At 45.2% G+C, this 17940-nt stretch overlaps 1 protein-coding gene across 5 annotated transcripts in view; it reads left to right on the forward strand.

Annotated features, from left to right (window-relative positions):
• The window catches only part of IQSEC2 (IQ motif and Sec7 domain ArfGEF 2), a 165228-nt gene that overhangs the window by 12931 nt on the left and 134357 nt on the right, over window positions 1-17940 (forward strand). For all 5 annotated transcript variants that reach the window (XM_083718313.1, XM_083718311.1, XM_083718314.1 and 2 more), the window contains exon 2: window positions 11705-11734. In XM_083718313.1, coding sequence (XP_083574439.1) covers window positions 11705-11734 — 30 coding nt within the window. The remainder of the gene's footprint in view (window positions 1-11704; window positions 11735-17940) is intronic.

The raw sequence follows: 17940 nt of genomic DNA on the forward strand, positions 1-17940 counted from the left end.
GGAGCTCTACCCTTCATGCACCTCGATTCATTCAGGCTTTATTGGCATAACTGAGATAAGGAAATCATAAAAGAGGAAAAAAAAACCCATCCATAAAACATTGGTAATCCAGACATTTTAAACACATAAAACATATAGAAGACTCAGTAACCACTATTAAGTACAATTAAGTAGTTTTAAAATTGCTTTTAAAATATTGGCTAAATATCCTGAAACAATTGCAGCAGTTTTGGGAATATCATCTCAACAGATATTGAATTACAAATTATTTGCAAGTACCGGTAGATACTTTGAGCATCAAATGTGTGAAGGAGCAGCCACTTCACAGGGCATGTTCTTAAGGATGTGTTACTGGGATCCAGTGTGCTAATCCTGATTTAGGGGGCCAGCTGGATTGGGAGCAACCTATTCAGGTGAATTTTCTCGTTTAGGAGGTGCTGGATCCAACCCTGACTCAGTTGGTGCACAGACTGGCAGCTTTGGGGACAGTGAATAAGGCTGTGACTTTTTAGGGAGGGTTTGACTATTGAACAGAGCTCCAGATTGGGCAGCTGGTTGACTGGCTCTGGGCACTATTTTTTTTTTTTAATCTACTCTATTATTTTTTTTAAGCAGCCAGTCCCCCTCTGTGACAGAGTTTGGAGGGTTGCCAGGAAACCCCAGTTTGCTGAGACCAAGATGCTGCTGCTTGCTCCCTGGGGCTGTGTGAAATGTCATCAGTTCTGACCAGCCTGATGAGTGCAGCTCCAACAGCCTGTACGTTTATGTATGTGTGTATTTGTTGTTTGCGGGCAGCCAAAGCCAGAAAGTCTGCTGCCTCCATCTAGCACAGAGGGTTAATTTAGCCCTTGCATATTACATCTATATTTGTCTCTCCCCCCTGCCCCCAACTGCGAGATATTCCTCATCCTGCAATGAGAGCTTTGAGAGAAAAGGACTGTTATCACACAAGAGCCCTCATCTGCCACTTTCAGGAGCAAAAACATTTTGATCGGTTGATTTGAGTTTAGCTATATGCTGCTTTTCCACAATTAGCTGTGCCCAAAGTGGCTTACAGCAAACATGGAAAACATTAGAAGACAAATATGCCATATACAGAGCATGTCGGTAAATTAAAAAATGACAAAAAGCAGCAATTTAACAAACAGCACAAATTCAATATTGCACACACACAAAACAATCTAAGTTTAAGTTTATAAAGCTAAACAAGAGTTAACTGGCAATCAAGTTCCTGGTAGTGTTCTTCTTGCATTCCATGGAGCCTGGCTTAAATACATACAGCTGCTCCCATATCCTTACTCCAGAGGAGGCTGACAGCAGCAAAAGGCAAATGGTGAGGGTGGCAAAGGTGGTCAGTCTCCCCCCCAGCTTCCTGGAAGTACCAATTGCTGGTGCAGGTCTGAATGCCTTATTTTGTCTACCTGGGTGTTGCAATCCTCCCTCTGCTTGAGCATGAAGGAAGCAGCAGAGTCCCAGGGAAAGGAAGGAAGAACAGGAGCCTATATTTGGAGGGGGGCAGGTGAGCCTTTATTTTTAGAGCCCATAACTGGCAATGCTGTGTTTTGTTTTCCTCCCCCGCTTCCTACACAGGGCACACTTTGTCAATTTTCTCCCTGACAGAGCCCCTAGCAGAGATCAGTGTCTGGCTGCATAATCAGCCCGTGGAGTGGAAGTGAACATGGCCCTTGGGGAACAGATAAGGCAGGCTGTAGCCTCGCGTGCCCTTTTTGGCACTGTTGCAGCATCCAGCAGATCATTGCAGCGCCAGGCCGGATCACTGGCTTCCCTGCCAGCACCCCCTTGTTCCTTAATGACATTTCCTACGCAGCTGCTCCCAAGGCAGATCTGGGTAAGGAGCTGCAGTTGAGTTCCCCTTGGTTAACAAGTTGGCGAGTTCTTTTTGCGTCCTTGTGGAGGCTGGAAGCCAGAAGCAGATGGTGCTGCTGGTATGTGTCAGGACGGCAGGCCTTTGCTGGGTAGTTGAGGGGGGCAGCGAGAGCTTCTTCCCCTGCCACTCCAGCACCTGTTCCTAGGAAATCAGCCTCCTGTAACCCCGTCAGTTGGGTCCAGAGACTCAGCAGGAGCAGCTTAGTGGCTCTTTCCATAAACAAGATCTGTGTGTGGATAAGGAGCAAGAGGAAGGCTTGGTACCACTTGCTGATTTCCTGATTTGGGATTCGGAGTGTCCATTAATTTGCTCCAAATCCAGGAGGAAAGCCCCTGCTATTCAGTTGTTGTCTTAGAAATTATTCTGTTCCCAAAAGAAACTGGCACAATTGTTCTTAGACTGAAAACCATCTCTCTGCCCTGCTCCTTTCTCTGTGTCATATATGAGGGGTGAGCTTTCAGACATGCTGCCCCTCCTCTGCGCCATCTGATGTGCCGTCCTCCGTCAAGAGCTGCACCAGCCTGTTCTGCTGGCTCAAAATAAGCCAAGGGGAAAAGAAAATAGTAAATGTGCTGTTTTAAACTTCTGTGGCTTGCAAGTTGATTAATCAAACCATTTTTGTGTGTGCAAGTAATTTGTCGGGAACTCCATAGTAAGTGTGGTGAAAGACCTAAGGGAGCAGGAAGGGCCCCCTGAAACAGGGCTGTTCTTCTGCTTGCCAGTAGAAGCTCTTGCACCTTAGGCCAAGAGCAGAATATTCTCCAATCAAAGGACTGGGGGTGGAGAAAGACAGACAGACAGACAGACAGACAGACAGACAACTATGTCACGTGACTTGTTTTGGTTCTTCAAATGAATCTTTGGTTCAAACTCAAACCTGCAGTCAGACAGAGGGAAAGGACCAAGTTAGATGGTAAGCAAGCGCCTCACTTTGCAGTGCAGCCAGCAAAGTCTTGTTTGGTGGGGCTGTTTTGCATTAGCCCAGGACTGCGAGTGAGAATCTCAGCTGCTGATGGGCTGCCTGCTAGCTCTTCTTCCTCCTCCTGCTTCTCTTGTGTGAAGCAAGCGTCAAAGAAGCCTCTGGGGCTGAAAGAAAACTGTCCTCCATCTGCTCAGAGGAACTGACTAGGCAGGGGCAGAGTGGATGGGGGCATTGTCTAGCTGCATCCCAAAGAAAGAGGAGACTGCCTGAATTATCCCATGTCACACAAAAATGCATCACCAAGGGCAACTGCTCCACAATAAGGAGTATAAACAAGCAAACAAATAAATTCAAGTAGTAGTCTTTTTCTTTACAGTCACTCATGTATTTGGTAGAAGCAACATCAACTCGTGAGTCAAAACCCAGATGCTGTTCTGCTACAATCAGCGTTTCTTCTCATAAAGGGGCTTAATCATTGAGCTGATAAGATAAAACAGAATTACAGTCAATCTCCATTGCCATACAGAATGGTTGAATTTCAGTGAGAATGCATTCATTATAGATTACCTGTTGTTCTTTAGTCGTTTAGTTGTGTCCGACTCTTTGTGACCCCCTGGACCAGAGCACGCCAGGCACTCCTGTCTTCCACTGCCTCCCGCAGTTTGGTCAAACTCATGCTGGTAGCTTTGAGAACACTGTCCAACCATCTTGTCCTCTGTCGTCCCCTTCTCCTTGTGCCCTCAATATTTCCCAGCATCCGGGCCTTTTCCAGGGAGTCTTCTCTTCTCATGAGGTGGCCAAAGTATTGGAGCCTCAGCTTCAGGATCTGTCCTTCCAGTGAGCACTTAGGGCTGATTTCCTTCAGAATGGAGAGGTTTGATCTTCTTGCAGTCCATGGGACTCTCAAGAGTCTCCTCCAGCACCAGAATTCAAAAGCATCAATTCTTCGGCGATCAGCCTTCTTTATGGTCCAGCTCTCACTTCCATACATCACTACTGGGAAAACCATAGCTTTTACTATACGGACCTTTGTTGGCAAGGTGATGTCTCTGCTTTTTAAGATGCTAGGATTATCATCACTTTTCTCCCAAGAAGCAGGCGTCTTTTAATTTTGTAATGTTGTCACCATCTGCAGTGATCATGGAGCCCAAGAAAGTATTGTAAATTCTCTCACTGCCTCCATTTCCTCCCCTTCTATTTGCCAGGAGGTGATGGGCCCAGTGGCCATGATCTTCATTTTTTTGATGTTGAGCTTCAAACCACATTTTGCACTCTCCTCTTTCACCCTCATTAAGAGGTTCTTTAGTTCCAAGTGATCCACCTGGAGCAGGAACCGGCAAGCCACTCCAGTATCCCTGCCAAGAAAACTCCATGGACAAAAACAACAGATTACCTCTACAATGAATCTAAACAATATACAATCAATAGTTTAGAAAAATGAGCAAATCTATAAAGATAGAACAAAATGAAAAAATTACTAATTTAATCATAAAAGGTATGTAGAACTAATACCAACCATCACTTGTATGGAAAACCAGGAGAACATCCCTGTCCCTATAGGCATATCTCCCAAGGGAAGAACAGAAAGAGGTTCTTCAGCCTTCTATTTGTTACCCTTCCTTGGGCAATGCTGACCGGGCTCACATATTTAAAGGTAAAGTAGGGAACTGCCCACAAGCTCAGCTGAAATCAATCAAACAAATCCTGGAAACTCTATGGATGAATTCAAACTCTGTGGAGCTAATGTAAATGTGTAAATATACTTGGATTCCATTTGGGCAAGTCGTCTGGTGATGTTACTCCCAGTCAACTGCGTCTAGCAATTCTGTTTTATTACAAAAAACCCAAAAATCATCACATGTATGAGTATGTTGAATAAAATGTTCCACTAATGGGGCTTTTTAATTTTACCTTGGATGTGCGAATGATGTTATAAGATGCGGGTTTTCAGCTGGCGAGACATGGCACCAATATATACCAAATGACAAACATTCTATCAAATAGATCACATTCTTGGTGCCTCAATTTGTAAATCCTGTAGATTTTTCAGCCAGTTTAATGATTATCCCATCCTGTGATAAACTCCTCAAAGCTGTTTTCTGTGCCTTAGACATATTGTTAAGGATTCCTTTAATTGAGAAATCTCCTGCAAAATGATGTTTTGCAAAGTCTGGATAGTGGGGTCCAGTACCGGTGGTGTGAAATGGGACTTCAGTCGAAAATGGCTGACCGTGTGAGAAGATTCATTCCCAAAATATGCCTTACGCTTTATTAAACTTAAAAGTTTATATAAATTCACTCACATCTGAAAAGAATTATATTGGGGGGTGGGGACAAACAAGAAGCCCAAGTTCAATACTTCAATTTCAATAGCCGAAAGTCGCCTGGAGAACAGATTTAGTACTGCTGCTTGCAGCAGGTCTTTGGCAGACAGGAGTGAAAGTTTATATTGTGAGGTGCTACTGCTCCACCCTTAAAGGCTCTTTGCCTTGTGCTACTATATCCCCACCCTGTGCGTTGTTTGTTGAGCTATCCCGTGGCCTAGCTCCAGATGATGTCTTAGCCTGGCTGAGTGTCTGGTGCTTCTGAGTAACCAGCTACTCAGTAACCTCTCTCTGAAGGAAACGTTTTCAGATCGTTTTCCATATGGTGGATGTTACTGGGATAAGAAAATTGAGGAGGGGGGATGATATCAGCCTGCAGTGAGTTTCACTTTTTATGTAAAGGGGAAAAAGTGTCTCTTCAGATTATTTTTTGTGGTTGGAGTGGGGTGGCATGAGACTTGCATAGGGGTGCAGTTCTCTTTCTCATCGACAACAAGGCGGGTTGTGACTTCTCTGTGCTGGTACACTGGCTTTGCAATTTAGCGTTGCATTGCCTGGTTAACCTCTGGGTCTCTTTGAGGGAGACTTGGCCAGCAAATTTCTAAAAGGAAAACTGCAGGCTCTCAATCAGACACACTGCCACACCCTGCCCCACTGTGGTGAAAATGTCTCTAAGCGCATGCATTAGAAGCTGATTGTGATTACTTGATGGCGATAAATGCTCTGCGCACAGCCAGAGGTTACTACTTCCCATTTCCACAACAGAGCCAAGGCACTAGACATAGGGTCTAATGCTATGCTCTAGTGAGTCCTGACTCAGCTTAAATTCTTACCTTTGTTCATAGCTGGAATAATTAGCTCTTTAATTTTCATGGCTTGGCTTTTGAGAGGCTGATTTTTTAAATAAAAAAAATGATGAAACTAGAAACAAATGTTCCCTGACCCTTTAAGAGCTCTAATATACTTGGGTTTCTTGTTTTTGGCAAATCGGTATGCATGTCTTCCCCTAACAATGCAGGGATTCAAAAACTTCACCCTCTGAACCTCTCTTGGAGGAGGCACATGACGAAGGGCCTCAGATGATGATTGCAGGGTCCAGAATGCGGGAAGGCATCCTTGAGGTATTGCGGTCCTGAGCTATTTAAGCCTTCATAGGTCAAAACCAGCACTTTGAATTGCACCTGGAAACTAACTGGCAGCCACTCCAGTTGGACCAGGATCAGTATAATATACCCAAACAGTCTTGTCCCAATGAGCAACCTGGCCACCGAATGCTGCACTAGCTTGAAGCTTCCAAACTGTCTACAGAGACAGCCCTACGTATAACACATTGCAGTAATCCAACCTAAAGGTTACCAGAGTTTTCATTAAGAAAGAGAAACCCCCTAATGGGATGAGATGTTAAAGGCCTGTGATCTCCCATTTTTTAAAAAAGCAAGTGGGTGAGGAGAGATGAATTGGATCAGGACTTCAGTATTAGGGAAAGGGTCTTCTACTACATTACTTCCCCAGTGTAAATCATGCCCAGGTTCCCTTGGCTTCACAGGAGAAACGCTGGGGAAAAGGTGTAGCAGTGGAAAGAGTTAATAGCCCTCAGCACTATAGCCTTGATCTGTTCTGCCTCCTTGGAAGCTGCTTTAATAAAAGTAAAAGAGATGGCAGATCCACTCCTGGATCTTATCAAGTTTGGTCCATACTCTCTTAACATTTCTCCAATGAAAATAGGGATCTCCTATTCTATTATTATTATTATTATTATTAATAATAATAATAACAATAACAATAATAATTTTATTTATACCATGCCTATCTGACTGGGTTGTCCCAGGCAGCTTCCAACATATATAAAAACATAATACAATATTTTAAAACTTCCCTATACAGGGTTGCCTTCAGATGTCTTCTAAAGGTTGTATTATCGCATAACTCCCATACCCTCAGATGAAAATAGTGATGTCCTACCATACACTTCAACATTTCTCCAATGGATGTTCTGAGGAAAAACGGGACATTCTGGGATCGAATCAGAAACAGACGGCTTCTGTAAATCTGGGATTGTCCCTGGAAAGTAGGGACCCTTGGAGGATCTATTAGACACCAGCCCTTTTTGGTGCAGTTGGGGGAAATGTACAGGCCGTCTTCCGTTGAAGTATGAAGTAAACCTTGCTCCCACCTTTCAGTTTTCTACCAGTTAGATGTACTGGGAAGGTTGATATGGCATTTGTCTTTATTTTGTTAAAATTATAACTATGTAAAAGTACAAGGCTACTTGTATTTAGGCTTTTAATAATGATAGCTGAACTTCTCAGAGCTTGATTTGGTACCAGTTTGGTATTTGTCAGCTTTATCTGAGCATTCTGAAAGCACTTGTCTTTTTTCAGAGAGTTCTTTCCCAGATTATAACACTGTCACATGCAGATGTATGTACAGTGGTACCTCAGGTTACATATGCTTCAGGTTACACACTCCGCTAACCCTGAAATAGTGCTTCAGGTTAAGAACTTTGCTTCAGGATAAGAACAGAAATTGGACTCTGGCGGCGCGGCAGCAGCAGGAGGCCCCATTAGCTAAAGTGGTGCTTCAGGTTAAGAACAGTTTCAGGTTAAGAACGGACCTCCGGAATGAATTAAGTACTTAACCTGAGGTACCACTGTATTGGTTTCACCTGCCCTGCATCCAGCCCATAGTACCAGCCATTGTGAAGAGCACTTGGAAATTCAACCCCTTGCCCCAGCCCTGCCCCAATGCCAAACACATGCAAGAACAAGAGAGGTGGGGAACCTGTTGCTGGATTACAACTCCCATCATCTCTGACTACATTGTCTGAGGCTAATGGGAGCTGGAATTCAACAATATCTGGAGGGCCACAACTAAGGCTTTTTTTCCAGGTGAAACTCGCTGGAACTCAGTTTTGGCACCTCCACTGCCGTTATAAGAGCACAAGGGTGAGCTCATAGTGAGCTCCAACTCTTATTTCCCCCCCTAGAAAAATAGCACAGGCCACAAATTCCCTGGGTTGAGATCTGGACGGGATGAGACACTGACTGTATATGCTGAAATTGCAAGAAATAATCAAGACACTTGATTGAGCACAACAGAGAAAAAAGCAAGTGGAAGGCTGCTTGATTGGGTAGTCTGTGACCATGAAATTCACAGCAATCAACTTGCGTTTCATTGACAGTAAGCAGTTATTATTAAATAATTATTATTTACTCGGAATGTGTGCCTGCAAATCAACTGGCTTTGGAGCTTGAGTAGCTGTATGCAACTAGTCAAACCCAGAGTAAGTAGAGCCACTGAAATCGAGGAACTTCTGTTATTCATGTCCATTAATTTCAGTGGGTCTTGCTCAAAGTATTGAATGCAACCAGGTGAGGGTTTCATTATGGGTGGTAGGATATGCACATTTGCCCATGGGTGCCTGCTTTGCTGAATGTTGACCACACAGAATCAGAAATTTGGAGCTGGAAATGCGCAGTGCTCCAAGTTGGGCAAATTTGCTGAACCAACTAATGACATCACTAGCTTTTCCTTTCCACAGTGGCTAAAATCTGACCCCCACTTCTTAACCTTACATGAGTAACTTTAGTCCGTACTCCCTTAAGGTAAAGGTAAAGGACCCCTGGACGGTTAAGTCCAGTCAAAGGCAACTATGGGGTGTGGCACTCATCTCGCTTCAGGCTGAGGGAGCCGGCGTTTGTCCACAGACAGCTTTCTGGGTCATGTGGCCAGCAGGACTAAACTGCTTCTCGTGCAACAGGACACCATGGCAAGTGCCAGAGCGCACAGAAATGCCATTTACCTTCCCGCCGGAGCGGTACCTATTTATCTACTTGCGCTGGCGAGCTTTCAAATTGCTAGGTTGGCAGAAGCTGGGACAGAGCAACAGGAGCTCACCCCGTCACACAGATTTGAACTGCTGACTTTCTGATCAGCAAGCCCAAGAGGTCAGTAGTTTAGACCACAGCGCCACCGGTGTCCCTAGGTACAGGCACTGGTGGAGGAAGGGGGGGAGCACACTGCCCCTGGCAGCACAATCCCAGTGGGGTGCCATCGCGGCTGCCCCTCTCTGTGCTGGGCGCCATGCCCTGCAGGCGGCATGCCCCGCCCCCAGGACATGCGCCAGCCCTGCCCCCGCCTGCCCTCCGCCCCCTGGTGCTGGAGCATGAAGCTCTGCCACTGGGCACAGGCCCATTCGAGAGGAGAGTGAAAAGGTTATGCACCATAATATGGTACTTCTCCCATGGAGGTTCCTTTGTGTGCCACTGACTCCTAATTCCCATATAACATTTATCACTTTGCCAGTTCTATAAAGATACTCTATTGACCCAAATGTGTTTGGTTTGCTGGTAAAAATATACTCCTCTTACACCTCTTAATGGCTGCTGGAGTCATCAGGTAGGCCAGAAGTCCAGGCAGCAGAGGGATCACACATTAGGATTTTGAGGTGAAGGAACCATGGAATTAAAGTAGCTACGGATTGGGATTGGGTGTAGAGAATGAGGTTGTGCCAAAATTTCAAGTTCAGTTATGTAGCAAAATTTCCATGGAGCTATTTTTTAAAAACTGTTTCTTGAGGTGTGGGGAGGACATGACATTTCCCCCCAAAATATCATTATTTTTTGGTGTGATTACCTTCTACTGTGAAATTGTGATCCTTTCCCCCCACCCTTGACAAACTGTACGATGCATGGCAGTTGCCTTTTTGAAGGAGGCGAAATGTTTGCCTCTGTGTACAAAACAGGGGCCTGTGTGTGTGTGTGTGCGGCGTTTGTGTGTGTGGTTTCACAGAAACAGTGGCCTAGCGTGGGGAGGGGCTGGGGAAGCCATGCCCCCCGGCACACTTTTTTGAGGGGGCACAACCAGGTGTCCCCACAACAGGCTCCGTCATCGAAGCTGGAGCCAGAGAGAGAGAGAGAGGTTGCAGCCTTCTGGGCTGGGAGGGGGGCAGTGATGCCTCCCTCTCCTTATGGCCCGCGAAGGGACACCTGCGTGGGCCCCACCCCTGGGCCAGCCGGGGGGGCGGGGAGGGTGCTGCCACCACCAGCCACCAAGGAGGGAGGAAGAGGGCATCTCCCAGGGGCAGAAGTGTGTGTGGGGGGGAGCCTGTGGCAGCATCACTGCCCCCCTCCTCCGCTAGGCTCTGGCTCAGGCGTGCGCCCCCCCTGCCGCTTTGCCAGGCTGGGATCCAGCAGTCTGACCCAGGGCCGGATTTAGGTTTGATGAGGCCCTAAGGAGCTCCTGAAGGCAATGGGGCCCTTTATGTGTCCAGCTGTCCTTTGTCAACAACAATTGTCACTGTTTTTTGTGTTGAATATATGCTATATGGTAATTTATGGACCTAAAGCCATTTGCACGTAACCAAACATGTATTTTATCAAAATAATTGTTGAACTGAATACAAGTAAGAAGAAGTATATAAATAGTGATTGGGGGGGCCACAAGAGAGTGGGGCCCTAAGCTATGGCTTGTTTAGCTTATACGTAAATCCGGCACCTTTCAGAGCCAGGCAGGGCTGCCAGGCAGCATGTGTGCCTTTCAGATCAGCCCCATCAGTGACGAGGGCAGGGCTGGTGCAGGCTCCCTCCGCACACCAATGTGCCCCGGTGCTCTGCACCCCAGTGTGCCTGCCCCAGGTGCTGGTAGCACATGCTATGCTGCTGCTAAGAAAACCACAACCAACTTTTTCCAGCTCATTACGGATGGGCTTTGAGGGGAAGCTGCAGAAGTTGGTTATCCCCATTATTCACCCCTAATCTGTTCCAAAAGGACTCCAATTTTATTATTTAAATAATAGTAGTTATATTTATGCATTTTCAAATTTAAAGTTGCACACATTTATAAACATGGATTTATGTATCCAGTCTGTATGGGCTCCCCAATCTATCCTTCAGTGACATTCTAGTTCATATTCTTCGGATTTCTGCATCCCCAATAGACTTTCCACCCTTTTTCTTCCTCTCTATTCATTTACAGTATCTTGTCCTTTGCTGGTCCTAAGTTCATCCCACCTGGAAAGTAACTTTTAAAATATTTTCCAAAACAATTCTTCTCACTCCTTATTTTTTCCTTGTCCCAGTTTCTTATTTTGGCCATTAAACCTGCTAATTCCACACATTCTATTAGTTTATGCAACCATTGGTCCTTTGTCGGAGTTGCCTCCTCCTTCCAGTACTTTGCATAAACTATTCTTGAGCCGCTAACAAAATAGATTTTAAACGTTCTCTGGAATCTCTTCCCCTATTATTGCTAAAAGGAAGGCTTCTGGCTTCTTAGGAAAAGTGAGTAATTTTTTTTTTAAATTTCTCATAAACCATTCCCCAAAATTTCTTTGCCAGAAGGACTCCAATTTTAATATTAAAGAAAAACAGACCCACTCCCACCCCAGCAAATCCACCTTTGTCGTTGTGTGTCTCCTTGAAGTCTGGGTGTGACCATTTTCTAATACAAAACTCTTTTCTTCTGAACCCTCACCCTCACCCTCACCCTCACCCTCACCACAACACTTTACCTTCACGGTGACCTGAATCATAATCTTGCACTGACCATTTTTGTCTCTTTGTTTTGCAGGTCGGATGGGGAAAATTCAAGAACTGTCAGGTCAGTTGCACTGTTTCTTTTAAGAAAAAGAAAAACATATTCCCTATCTCCCCTCCCCCACCTTTCCCTCTCTTCCCGTTATGTCCACCCACCCACCCTTACTGCTCCCATCCCACCCAGAGACCTTCGTGGTTTCTTATGTGTGGTCTCCCTGGATAAATTTCTGAGTTTGGGTCTCTTCCTCCATGGAGAAAGAGTTAATACCTGGATGTGGCTTGGACTGAACACACACTTGTGGGAACCAATGGACAGGGCAGAGAAAGGCGCCCTTGCCCAGCGAGAGGGGTGGCATTTCCTTAGATCACAGATAGAATGGCACACAGCAGGATGCGGAATGGCTAAGGGAGCATGCTTTGATTTAAATCAGATTCCTGTAGTCTTAAAATACCAGGCACTGATGTATTACTTCTTGAGTAAGGTTAATAATAATGAAAACAATGCTATTGATAATAATATACCCATTATTAGTAAAACATATAAATACTCAACAAGCACCTATTGCTTTTCATTGAACAAGTAAATAACCTTGATCTCTGCCCACTGGCTTAGGAATTAAAGCAGACATGATGCATGGAAAATGAAGGAGGGATAAGAGATGATGATGATGATGATGATGATGATGATGATGATGATGATTATTATTATTATTATACCCCACCCATCTGGCTGGGTTTCCCCAGCCACTCTGGGTGGCTTAAAGCATATCTAAAAACATAGGAAAAACATCAAGTGTTAAAAACCTCCCAATGCAGAGATCAAGGAGATAGTCCTGGCCGGGGGGTACAGTTTGTAATCCAGCAAACCAAACACAAGCTGCCACCCATATATTAGGTGCTCAGTCAGGTGCTTGACAATTGCTGTTTTTATACTTTCCTAGGCAAATCAAGAAACACAGTAAATTCAGTGAGGCCCTGGGAGGCCCCTGTGGTTTTGGCAAGACCTGGGCAAGAGAGCTACAGTGCCCCTTCCCCCCAATACACATATCTCTGAGAAGCCTGGTATGGGCGGCAAGAGGGTGGTTGCAGCAGTGCTGGACTGGCCAGCCTGGGATTTACTGCTCCTTTCCCAGCACTATCAGGGATTGCCGCCGCTGCCACAGTCTTGGGGCGGGGAGTGCAGAAAATAAGTACAGAAAATAAAAAGGGAGGCCTAGGCTGGCCCAACTCTGTAGAGAAGGAACTGTTGCTTTTCCTCTGTGCCACTGCCAGCCTGTCTCTGCCACATGCTCTGTCTCCTTGGGGTGTTGCTCAGTTCTATTTGGCTGATTTCCCCCATGTGCCCCATGCCAGGCCACCAGGGCATGTACTGTGTGCAAGAGGAAATCATGCCCAAGGGATACTGTGGCATCATCAGGGTCCTGAGAGATGCAGGGTATCCGTGGTTTGTTTTGGGAGCTCTGGCTGGCCATAGGCCCTCTGGTCAGCGCATGGGCCCAGTCAGATGCTCCACTATGCTAACCAACGAAGCTGGGCTTTGTATGGCGGATGGACTGTGTTCAGCTTTGTGGGCCACATGTTGTGTGGGCTTGGACCATCTCTTGGGTGGAGGGTAGAGTGGCATGGTTGTATCTCTGGCATAGGCAGTGGGAAATTTTCTATTCAGTGCAATCTAGCCCAGTTAAAAAATGACATGGAACGAAGCAACTTGGGGCTCTGACATGTGTGGGGTGCAAAGCACTCATCTGTTTTAGTCCCAGTTGTAGAACAGGTGAGTGGGAAGTAGCTGGTGACTATGACAGAGCTAAGAAAAGATTATAACATGTAGCCTTTACCTCTTGTTCCCATTCAAAAGCTGCCATTGGGCCACAAGATCTTTTTAAAAATTTGTTTCATTTATTACATTTCTACCCCGTCTAAGTAACGTGGAATTGGCCTACATAGATTTCCTGCAGCTTCCTCATTTTGTCCTCACAACACCCCTATGAAATAGATTAGACTGAAAAATAGCCCTTGGGGCAAGCCACCCCAAGAACTCTGTGGCTAATTGGTGGGCTGAAGCCAGGATCTCTATCCGCTACACCCCTCTGCCATGTTGGGCTGCTTTACCTTTGCATCATTAAGGGCAACCCCTTTTTGCCTGGGCTTGGTCACCCCTGATATGGTCACATTCAGTTGCAAATTGGATGTGCCAGGAAAGTGGCATTGGTCCTGGGATCTGTGTTGTCTCCTCCTGTAGCAAAAATATTAGGAATGCTGACTCCAACTCCCGGGTACTAGAGACCAAGATGGCAGAGGGGAGAGGAAGAGGGAAGCACAATATGCAGAATAGGAATGCTGTGGTCTGTGGGCATCCCACAGTCTCTCACTGTTATTTGCACTTCCAGTGACATGGAATTTGTTTTTACCATAAAGGTGGGGTTGCCATATTTCAAAAAGTGAAAATCCAGACACAAATGTTGTTGAGCTTTTCTTGGCAAAGTAACATTCTCCCCATGGTTTTCAGATTATGTCTATATTTTCCCAGCTGCAGATTGGCCTTGTAAGAGCTATTTTGTGTTGGCTATTTTGCTGACAAAAGGGTCAGCTACAGGTGGATTTCTGCACAACAGTGACAATTGCAGTTGTGAGTCTCTCAAAATACTGTGGACAACCTTTTGAGCCCTTAGTATGGAAGCAAAATGGTCTTCCTGTACTCAAAATACCAAGATCAGATTCTTCACTTTGCTGCTGACTTAGTCATGCGGATAACTTCATCACTCTAATACTATATCTGCACTTTGGGAGTGTGGGAGTCTCTATATATCGAGACTGTCAGTTCTTTGGGGCAAAGACTGTGCTTCGTTGTGTATCTTGTGTCACTTCTCCCACAGTATCTGAGGTCCCTGATTGGTGAGGCTCTCCCAAGTAGTTGAACGACGAATAGTATTAATGAATAAACTGGTAAGCTTTCAACTGTTCTCTTGTAAAAGCAAAATACACCTGGAAAGTCTAGTGCCAAGGTATATACAGATATTGATACAGATAAAATCAACTATATCCACACTAAAATGTGTGTGTTGTGTTCATGCATGCACACGAGCAGTAATTACTTTCTGATTTAACTAGGGAAAATATTTCTTTCTATTCCAAGCTTAGTTAAGGGAATTAAATCCTATGGATTGGAGCCAGGGCAGGGAAGTTACTGCTTGAGTGCTTGGCTTCTGTTGTCAACTTTTAGGATGTGCCTGAGTTGTGTTCCTATTTCCTCCATGAAGTTGGATGAGCAGCTGGGTAGGGGTGGGGCAAAGTTGTGGGTGGGAAGTAAAGCCAAGATGACTTGAGACTGCTTTCTTTAGGGAGTAAAATGACGACTGTTCTGTCCCCAGAGTTCTCCACTTCAGAGTCCTAAAGCACTTCATGGGTAAGAGCTAGCAGCAAGGAAACCTCCCTGGTTTTTCTTTAATTATATTTAGGGTGTGCTCAAATATAATATTCTTCCCTTGGGGAGGCTTACTGTGATTAACGTTTAGGAATTGCTCCTGGTAAGAATTAGGATTATGTATTTTAATTTCTGGTCATTGGGAATGGTGCCTGGTAAGTTGAGGAAGCCAGATTTCCAGATTTTCCAGCAGCTGCTAGGAATAGAGGGCTTCAGGAGCAGTTGTAAGGCATGGGTGTCTAAGCTTTTTGGCCCCGGGGGCTCCATGCCAGTTGTGAACATGGCCACCAAAAGCTGGTACCTTCACACACACATCTCCCATACACCAAAGCATGTGCATATGTACACAACATATTCTGGGAATACACATACATTGTATGGGTTTATCTACACCACATACTTTAAATCTGGCTTAATAGTCATTCCCAAGAACTGAGGGAATTGCAACTGGGGGGAGAGGGCAGGGATGGATGGGGCTATGCTAGACAACTCTGACAGAATCCCCAGCTCCTTTACCAAATTCCAGTTCCCAGGATTCTTTGGGAGTAGGCCATGACTGCTAAAAGTCGTATAAAATAAATTTAGCGCAGCTAGACTCTTAACAACTGTGAGTCTTGTAAAGAAGTCCCTGCCCCCCCAAACTCCACAATACTTACTAGCCTGCAAAAATACTTATTAGCCTGCTGGGGGCTAGCTGAGGAGATGGAGAGCTATGTCCCCATTGCAGCTGCTGTTTGTAATACTGTGCTGGTGTGGAAGCTGAGGCTTCCCTCTTCTGGCAGCCCTTTTGGCTTCTGTGCTTGAAGAGGGACAGAGCATTCTCACTCACATCCATAGAACTCAGTGGAGTCACCTGCATGAAGTTCTTTATCGCCTGTGGCAACTGGACAAGTGCTTAAATACAAGGCTGGTACAAAATTTCTATGTGGGAGGTGAGAGATAATTCAACCCTGACAGTGGAGAACTTGCCCAAAGCTACACCTTTCATGGCTAACCTCCTAAATAAAGTCAGGTTGAAGTCTAACCTCCTAATAAAGGCAGAATATCACCAACCTGTTGCTCCACTATTGAACGAATTGCTCTGGTTGCCAGTTACCTACTGGGATAAATTCAAGGTGCTGGTTTTGGTGTATACTTCTTCTTCTTCTTCTTTAGCGATCACTTGTAGCCGAGTAAGATTGTCTTCCATAAACACAGTTTTAACAATGGGTCCATAAGTGACTGTGGGGGCCAGTTCTGGATTCACACGTCCTTCCACAGTGGGGACATTGGAGGGGAGTTGATCACAGTGTGGATTTGCCAAACGTGCCTTCCTCTTAGCATGTTTCTCTCTTTCATCCTGAGTTTGAGTGTCTTCAAAGCCCATGACACCTTTGGTCAAGGCTGTTCTCCAACTGGAGCACTCGCAGGCCAGTGTTTCCCAGTTGTCAGTGTTTATACTACATTTTTTTAGATTTGCCTTGAGACAGTCTTTGAACCCCTTTTGTTGACCACCAGCATTACGCTTTCCATTTTTAAGTTCGTAATAGAGTAGTTGCTTTGGAAGACAATCATTAGGCATTCGAATAACATGACCAGTCCAACGAAGTTGGCTGTTGAAGAATCATTTCTTCAACACTGGTGATCTTTGCTTCCTCCAGTACACTGATATTAGTTTGCCTGTCTTCCCAAGTGATGTGTAAATTTTTTCAGAGACACTGTTGATGGAATCTTTCGAGGAGCTGGAGCTGGCATTTATAAGTGGTCCATGTTTCACAAGCATATAGTAAGGTTGGTAGTACAATAGCTTTGTAAACAAGCATTTTGGTTTCCCTGTGAATGTCCCAATCCTCAAACACTCTGCACTTCAACTGGGAGAAAGCCACACTTGCAGAGCTCAGGCGATGCTGGATTTTGACATCAATGTTGCCCCTTGTGGAAAGATAACTGCCTAGGTAGGAGAAGTGATCAACATTTTCCAATGTTTGTTGGTGCAGCACTTTGGTTTTTTGGATGTTGAGTGATAGGCCAAGCTTTTCGTAAGCTTCTGTAAAGATATTTAGGATGGTTTGGAAATCATCCTCTGAGCGTGTGCACACTATGTTGTCATCAGCATACTGAAGCTCTATGACAGAAGTTACGGTAACCTTACTCTTTGCTTTCAGCCTGCTCAGATTGAAGAGCTTTCTTTCCATCTGTTCGATATATGATATCTACTCCGGTGGGGAGTTTCCCTTTGACAAAGTGTAGGATCATGGCAATGAAAATAATGAACAGAGTTGGGGCACCTGATCCCACTGTGAATGGTTATCTACGATTGTTATCTGCGATTGTTGTGGTCATATTATCATGGAGGAGCTGAATGATGTTCACAAATTTATCTGGGCAGCCAATTTTCAGAAGGACAGTCCACAGGGCATTACAGCCATACGCAGAACCAGGATACCTGAAAGAGAATCTCATCCTGCATATGTCCAGGCCTTCACTGTGCTCTTCAGGTGAAGGCCTCCTGCAGGTACCATGTTATCAGGAGGTCCATTGTGCACAATGTAGGAATCAGACCTTTAGTGTTGTGGCACCTGCCCTTTGGAATTCCCTCTCCTTGAACATTAGACAGGCTCTGTCTCTGTTGTCTTTTAGGCACCTTTAAAACTTTCTGGATGGTCAAATGGCAACTGTTGCAATCCATGTGTAGTTTGTAGCTCCCCCCAACCCCCCCGTAACTTTTCAGATCCAAATGTTCCAGCGTTTTATTTAAATCCTCTTTTCTTTGTGCTGCAGTGCTAGGGTGTCCTGGCAGTGTGCCAACTTAAATTCACTTCTTGACAGGGCTTTTTTCAGCTGGAACTTGCTGGAACTGAGTTCCGGCA

The sequence above is a fragment of the Podarcis gaigeae genome, assembly GCF_964106915.1.
Source record: "Podarcis gaigeae genome assembly, chromosome: 17".
Taxonomy (NCBI): Eukaryota; Metazoa; Chordata; class Lepidosauria; order Squamata; family Lacertidae; genus Podarcis; species Podarcis gaigeae.